The following is an 8,552-nucleotide window of genomic DNA, read 5'->3' as shown; positions in this document are numbered from 1 at the left end:
CTTAGAAAAATGGCGATGTGCCGTCAACGTCGTGTTTACTTGTTTTTCGCGATGTCTTGCATGGGTGGTCTAATTCATTATTATCAATTTTATTTCTCGATGCTGTGCGATTTCGGTGTTTTGTCGCGAATTAAGGTAAATTGCGGTGTTATTTCGCGATATCGCGATTCGCGAAATTTCCGTGTCTCTATGAATAAGCATGGCTTATTTGATTATGAAAACTTGCGAAACAAGGCAAACTTATTTCATGTCTGTGAATTCGTATTGAGCAGTACTTATTTGACGCAGTGCTTCGTGAAGTATTACTTGAAGCAGTCCTAATAAGCGGTGCTCTTTTTGTTCGCTATGAATTTAATGCCACACTTAAGCATGCATATAAGCAGTGATTTTTAAAGTATTGCTTATATCACCACTATGAATTCCGCCCTAAGAGGTAACTTGGGATTACTGGATAAGAAAAACATTATAAAAGTAGCACAATAATTCCAGATCTTTTTAACTCAAACAAATGTTTCCAAAATGCATTTATTCATTGTAAATACCTTATACCAACACACAAAATCATATGAACGGGAAATGTAAAACTCCAAAAAAAATTTACACGAAAAAATTTTATTTGCCCAAATGGTATTTAAGTCAAAACCTGAGCATAGTTTTGTTAGTACATTGGATATTCATTGATTAAATGCTAAAAATTATCTGAGAAACAAATCAATGTTTGAATTCAGACTGTACAGGAATGCTACAAACCAAAATGTAATTACAAACCTCATTAAACTTGACATTTGATATCTGTGATGTATTAGTGACGTAGTCAGCACTGCGATCCTTCAGGTCAATTACATTAAAGAACAATAACGTCAAAAATCTTTTAGTGAAAAGAAATACAATAGTTGATAAGCAATAACAAGAACTTTTGTACAGTATATACAAAAAATATTGATTATACAATATGTCACAATCATTTTTTTTTAGTCTAGTCTAGAAGACAAATAATTTACCTACAATTACGGCATTCAGTTTGAAAGAGAGAACTAAACGAGAAACAGCGGTACTGTGATAATGCAATACTCATGTAACTGCGAACAACAAATCTGGGTGAACATGGCTCTAAAAAGCTACTACATCGAGATTAAACAATACGAAACAATGTTCGGATCTGCTGGGGGCCTCGTCATGCCAAGATTATTATTGTCTGCTAAGCTGCATGTCGTCAAAACAAATGCCTTACCAAGCGAGCAAAACTGCATCTGCTTTGTTATCATACAATGACTAGAAAACGAAAACTTGAGCAGACAAGAAACACTCAGCTGCTACCTATTTATATATATTATTTATATATATAGATACAGATATATGTATATATAAAATCATTATTCCTATCACTTTTTAATCAATCAAAATACTTAAAAACTTGTTTACAACAATCTGTGATAACGCAATGACCTGCTCACATCTTTTTTTCCCTATGAAAGCCCATTTAATTCATTTTATTAGTCCCATTTTGGTTTTCCTTACAATAACAATCATAAATAACTATTTACAATCTACTCTTCAAGTCTCACAAACACACTCCATATTGTACTTCTAAGTCAGACTCTGGTTCCTTGAAAAATCACAATTCAACATGCAAACATCTCTAAAAAAATAATCTGTGTATATCTATAAAGCAAATAGTACATATAAAATTATGTTTTTAAATACTGAATCAAATACATAGTAAATAAACAATATTAGTATCGTATTGATCTACGTATAAGGTTCGATAACAACATTAGCAAATAGCGAATGTAAGAAGGAAAAGAGTGAATCTCGTAAGACAAAGCACAAACCTGCTGATGGTTAATCATCAGTGCGTTTAGTAAATCACAAGTATGTATAGGTATGTATATAAAACACATACAGTAAAAAAAAAATTACCATGTATCTACACAATGTTCAATGAAAAAGATCAGGTACACAGAAAACTGACCGCACCTTAAATTATAAAAGTACGTGTCTCATTTCATACAGCAATAAAAAATTTTGTTGACTAGGAATCTTTACTGCAACAAAATGTGTTCTTTGAGTGGATAAAATAAAAGAAAAAGAAAAATTTATACTAAGTATGTAAAATATATGCTTAAAAATCTAGATAGCTGGTCAAAAACCATAAAAAGATTCAATTATATGGAAGCATTTAAACATACAATATAACAACTAAATGACTGTCCCTTGGAGTTAGCAATAGACACAGAACACAACATGTAAAATAATAAAGCAACAATATAAATATAAATTTTACTTATTAGTATGTAAAAATCAAAACTATTTAATTTATTTTTACAATATTTTTCAATTTGAAAATTCATACTCAATTTGAATTTGGATGAAGAAATGAAATTTTTTTGCTTGTCTCGTCTGACAACAACTTGCCAGAGGATCAACTACTAATTTATTGCTAGGCACAACACTGCAAGTGGAACATTTTTGATGCTTAGCAAGTTAGCATAAGCGATTATGAAAATAGTGATTGAGTTTCTAGTATGTGGTGCAAGCAACCTGCATGTTTAATGCAGTAATCACTTCTATTCTTAGTTTCAGAGGTGAATCTAACAGAGAATGGCCCGATTCGCTACTAGCCGCTAGTATTTAAGTGGAGTTACTATTTTTTAAATCTATTTTTAAAAAAACGCATAAACTGATTGAAAACATACCCTCTGCCCTAATAGAGATCCAAGGCACATAAGAAATTTTGGTAGAAAAATTTCTTTGACAACATAGATTTTAATCTTGGAAAATTAAACCTAGCAAGGAGCAATTCTGTACAGAAATGACTGCACAAATTTCATGGTCCTGCCTCTAAAATTGTGAGAGGAAAAAAAGATGTCTTCTGCACACACACAAAAAAAAAAGATCCACCGTCATTTCTGAAGGAATTACAAGTATGTTACAGGTGCATAACATTGTAGCGAAACACAGTTTTTTTGGACATACGCCATTGCAGTTTTGCACTGTTTGTCATAAAAAAATTCTTAAAATAAAAATAAATAAAAATATGACAATAAAGAATTCACAGAAATACAAGACTGAATCAGCTGATGTCGGACAAACAGAACCAACGATGAAACTAAACAAGTATTCCGGACAACACAATGATGACAGCACAGACAAAAAATGTTCAACCTCTAAACATTAGACAGCACAAGAATTCCGTTGAAGGAACTTAGTCATGAAAAATAATATAACATCATGACTAAGTTCTTTCCACAGAATTCTTGTGCTGTCTGATATTTAGAGGTTAAACATTTTTTGTCTGTGCTGTCATCATTGTTTTGCCCATTATACTATTATAGTTTCATCGTTGGTTCTCTTTGCTCTTTGTCCGACATCAGCTGATTCAGTCTTGTTTTCTGTGAATTTTTTTATCTTGATATATTTTTTTTCTCTTCTGAATTTCTCCATGACAAACAGTGCAAAACTACAATGGCGTATGTCAAAAAAATACTGTATTAAATCAAAATTCCCCATTGCATGGATAATTTAAAGAACGTTGTTACGAAACACCTATTGGAAACCCTCATGAAAGCATCTACACAACATTTGGATACAAGTCAAGTGAATTTACAACACAAGATGGTCGGTTCAGAAGATCACAAAATTAGATTGAATATAAAGCTGAAAAGTGTTGGTGAAATTGAAATTAAGGTTTAGGAACCCAAAATTTGTGGGCAAAAAAAAATATTTAAATTATTTATTTGAATGTTAAAGTAATTTACAATGAGGACTTTATTTTTATTTTTTTTTTATAGAAAGATTGACTTTTAAAAAGAAAAGAACATGCAGATACAGAGAAATGTGCCTGACAGATGTACATTTCTTTAGCTGTTCAAAGCAGTGGGGTAAACAACCAAACAGAACGTACAGAATGTCCCATAACTCAACACAAGTCGAGAACAGATAAGCCAGTAAATTATGGTTCTGAATCAGTTCATGTTATACACATTTTTCCAAAAAAATTTTAATTCCCTACCCTGCACAAAATTATTAGATAGGTACTGTGACTAAAATGTTTTTGCTAAGAAATCCTAAAAACCCTTCTATATATAAAATCTCAAATTAAAATCAAACATTTAATACTTTAAAGGAAAAGATTTAGTTGGAAAACTTATGGGCCAAAATATTTTTTATTGGGTAAATTTGACTACATAATATATAAAAAAAAATACTGTGCTAACTAAGTAAATTATTCAAAAACATGGCTAATTAAAGCAAATAACTTCACAAGTTAGCAAAGTAATTTTTTTTACAGTGTGAATACGTAGTAAGTTACCCAATTAAAAATTGTTACCACATAAGTTGTGCATGTTTTGAATTGTAAAGTATTTATGATTGCATAGTAAAAATCATTAGTCAACATATTTTATAATTTGGTGCAGGGTGGAGATTGAAAACTTTTGAAAAAAGACCCATGACTCGAAAACTACAACACATATTTAATTTTTTTTTAATACAGATTAATTGGCCTATCAACTGTCTCAGCTTGTCGCTGAGTTATAGAACATTGTGTATATTACCATTAAAATTTACAAAACCTTTTATTTTCTCCATATAGTCTCTTGCCTGCACAGAACAGATTCTGTGATAAAGATAAAATGCAGGCAAATTTTCTGTTTTTTTCTTCTTCTTTTTTTTTCTTTCTAACCCAAAATTATTTTCAAAATTGGGTATGTTCTTTATTAACTAAGCATGGTTTAGTAATAATGTGTGACATATACATGCCTAAATATGGTAATTCATCACAAAATCACTTTAAAATTTTGAATGAACTCTAATATGAATATTTGATAAATATATACCCACCCTCGAAATAACATCCTAATTACTTCCAGGAATCAAAACAGCGTTTCTCAAATGTTTTTTCCCCCCCATAAGTGTGTATGCTAATCAATAACCGTTTTTTAACTACTGTTTTAATTAAGAAAGACTAAACAGTACTAACGTAAGTCTAAATACATTTGTAGTACATTCAAATAAAAGTTTGTTTAACATTTTGCGATCAAACAACCTTAAATTAAATAAGAGTGTAAAAAAAATCACAGACCACATTGTTTACATAACAGGGCTTGAGCATAAAATACCTCAACAGGCGCTAACATCATTTCTGATTTACTATAATATATTATTAATATAGAAAATATTTTTCAGCTGTAATAAGATTTTTAAAAAAAGAGGATAAACTTTAAGTTTTATATTATTTAAAAGATTATTTAACCTATTAACGTATTTCCTGACTCTGATGTTTACTAAATGCGTGTCTGCCATGATTTACCATTAGCGCATCCTGGTAAGCTCAAGGTAAACAAGCCCTCAGAGCTTCCGGCTTTTCTCACCAGAGTTGCTGCTGACATGCAGGGTGGTGTAGTATAAACATTGGCTGAGAGATTTCTGCGTAAAATAAACAATTGAACTATATGAAATGGGTTGAAGTAAATATGCAATTAGCCAATGAAGGAAGCAAATACCTATTAAGGAAAGAGTAAAATAATGTTTGTTGTTCACGTAAATGAATGAAAGTGCTACTTCAAATCTATGACCGCACTACTTCAAATCTAATCCTGCCCTAATTTATTGGCATCGTTACTGTGAAACTACGTAAATCGAATAGCGTTACTTCAAGGCGCAGGTGTATATAAATGTTAGTGTATCATGAAAAATGTGAGATTTTAAGAAATTATGTACACATATTTTTAATTTTTTCTTACATTTTAAAAGAAAAAAAATCAACTGTAAGAATTTTGGTAATTTTAAACTGAAGTTACCCACTTTTAATAATAATTATGATTATGATTATGATGATGATGATGATGATGATGATGATGATGATGATGATGATATAATAAAAAGCAGAGTAAAAATTATATCATCAGATCATGAAAAGCAGAAGAGGCCTGTAGTTTTAAAATGTCTTAGGCACATAACACTGATAATTATTCACACTCATTAACAATAGAATTGCAAAGATTGCATCTATTTACCCTCCATGGACATAATTTTATGTGATTGGAACAAAATTAAGAAGTCTGTAAGGGATCAAAGTAAAGACAAAAAGTTAGCGAGTTCACGCCACCATTGAAGGCATTCCGTATCAATGCAAAATTCACTTGCTGGTAACATTCTCCTGTTTATCCAAAATAAAAATGCTAAAGTTTTAGGTCAACATGTCAAGCCAATGGCCCTTTTGAATCTGTCGCATAAAATAATTTCTCGCTATCGTCAAAAACATACTTGCAGACCAAATGAAGTTCTATAATTGCCACACATTTGATAAGTTAACATTTTCACAGAGAAGCTAAGCTTTTAAGAAAGTTGATCACAACAACAGTTAACAAAAAATAACAGTTATGTGCCAAATATTATTATTAACTCATCCATTCTATGAATGAGAAGGTGTAAATATATTTAATTTTTAAAACTAGAAAACTCACTGTACATGTACACATAAATAACTATAAAAGTTTATACAATCCATAGTTTCAAACATATAGTAGCATTAAGAAAAAATTTAATACAATTACTATGGGTAAATAAAACAAGCATATACTAATAATAAATTGAATGATTAATGAATATCTTAAAATCATAAAAGAAAAAAACTAAATAACTAAGATATTTAATAAATTCAACAGTTGTGCTTTGTCTTGCAAGAAATTACTTAAAACATGGATAAGTATCATTCAGCACTATATTGTTAGCACGTACTCGGTAAGTGAAAAAATATAAATAAAAATTTGATCCCTATTCCGATAAACCCGGTACAATTATAAAAAGACATTGGCGACTGTAACATACTTCAAATAACTTCTTCAACGCTGATAGCAAGAATATCTATTTGATTATTTCAAAGGAAAAATTAAAAATATAGCCTAGCTCAAGAAAAGTGTCAAGCTAACAAGAAGATGGCTAACTGCTCGTGTAAACATTACCGTTTCTGCTGAATAGTAACAAAGTTTCAGTACAAATGCAGGTAGTTTTAATGCCAATTGAAATATATAATCCCTGTTCCTCGCAGTTCGAGCCGTGCTCCGGACAGAGGCGCGGCAAGGACTCCTGCCGACACGAAGCCGTGCTTGTGCCGTCCCCCGCCTCCGCTGCCATGCATCGAGCTCTCCTGACAGCACGCTCAGTTCACCGCTTCTGCAGGGCAGACACAACAACAACAGCGCATAAGAGATAGCAACGAAACACATCCTGCACCATTCATGTGCTTCATATACATGAAACTGCTGCTTTAAGGCATAGCATCCGAAATTATTTTGCTTCTATTATTGTGTTTTTTAAAAATGATTTGAAATAAGTTTACTATTATAACTATCATTAGTTCATTTAATGGTTTTTGAGAATCTTTAAAGACTAATTTATATTTATTAAATTCTAGCATGAATTGGAGGCATGAAATATTAGCCGTTATCGTAAAATTATTCATTTTTACGATCTAATTCATAAAACTAATAACATTTCGTTTTAAAAATATCTTAGATATCCAAGTTTTTTTTTTCATAATGTGTTCAAACACCTGCTCTAACGTTTAAATGCTCATGAAAAAGGTTAAGTAATCTGTGAAAACAGCAATCTTGCAAATGTCTGTGAGGATTTTATTTATTTTGTGAGAATGAGGTGAACCTCATGGCCTCTACCATCCTACCCCTCCTTCTTTGTTCCACTCTCCGCCTCCCGCCGCCTTCCCTCCCTCATCAGCTCTGCGCTTGCGCGGCGACCCGGGTGCTGGGGTATTTAAGCCCCGGAGAGCTGTCTCTCGGGGGGAGTATTAATATTTAAAATTTTCAGATAGTCCGCTTTGGTGGATCAGTCAGGACTTGCGTACTCTTCTATGTGGTCATTTTAGTTTGTTAGACATAGGAGCGGCGTGGTATCCGGTGAGCATGGTTTATAATCTAACTTTGTTGCGACAGAAGGTGGCTCTGTCTACTATGTGAAATTTATGGTTAACTTCTTGTCTTGTTTTAAATTTTCTGATTCGGACGCCACCTTGTAAAAATTTGGTTCGGTGCGTTAACGATTTTGTTGGGTTGATAGTGTGATCGCCCCTTAACTGTAGCTCTTGTGTCCCTAGTCTGCCATGACTAGTTTAACCGGGCCACGTTCGCGTGGTTGTTCTGATTTTGTTCACTGTAATGTGTATACTTTGTGCACCTAAATTCCTTCCTTTATGGTGCTATACATTTTGTTTTGTGCTCGTTGCATTTCCCCATTTTGCATAACTCAGGACAGGCCATTGCCTTGATGTAAGTTACGAGCATAAGTGCTATGTTGAGCCCAACTCACGTAAATACGATGTTAGGCGTTTGGCCGATTCTTTCTGTGACACGTGTGACACGTAATGTTTTTTTCTAACGCACTACTTACGTTTGCCTGGGGGCATGTAATTTACGAATGTAACGTACTTAAAGTAGAACTTCTGAATGATACCTTAAGATATGTACTTACGGCTTCGATTTACGATGTCGAATTTTATATGTCTTGTTTGATTTAGCCTCATGTTAAATAGCCCT

The 8,552-nt window shown here is 32.4% G+C and overlaps 1 protein-coding gene across 2 annotated transcripts in view; it reads right to left on the bottom strand.

The window, feature by feature from the left end:
- Window positions 1-3,767: 3,767 nt before the first annotated feature.
- LOC134535227 (uncharacterized) overlaps window positions 3,768-8,552 on the bottom strand; it is a 189,428-nt gene continuing 184,643 nt past the window's right edge. For both annotated transcript variants that reach the window (XM_063374288.1, XM_063374289.1), the window contains exon 8: window positions 3,768-7,176. In XM_063374288.1, coding sequence (XP_063230358.1) covers window positions 7,163-7,176 — 14 coding nt within the window. In that variant the 3' untranslated portion in view covers window positions 3,768-7,162. The remainder of the gene's footprint in view (window positions 7,177-8,552) is intronic.

Source organism: Bacillus rossius, chromosome 8 (genome assembly GCF_032445375.1).
Source record: "Bacillus rossius redtenbacheri isolate Brsri chromosome 8, Brsri_v3, whole genome shotgun sequence".
Classification (NCBI taxonomy): domain Eukaryota; kingdom Metazoa; phylum Arthropoda; class Insecta; order Phasmatodea; family Bacillidae; genus Bacillus; species Bacillus rossius.
Note: the sequence above shows the minus strand (reverse complement) of the source record. Positions and strands in the feature narration are given on the sequence as shown.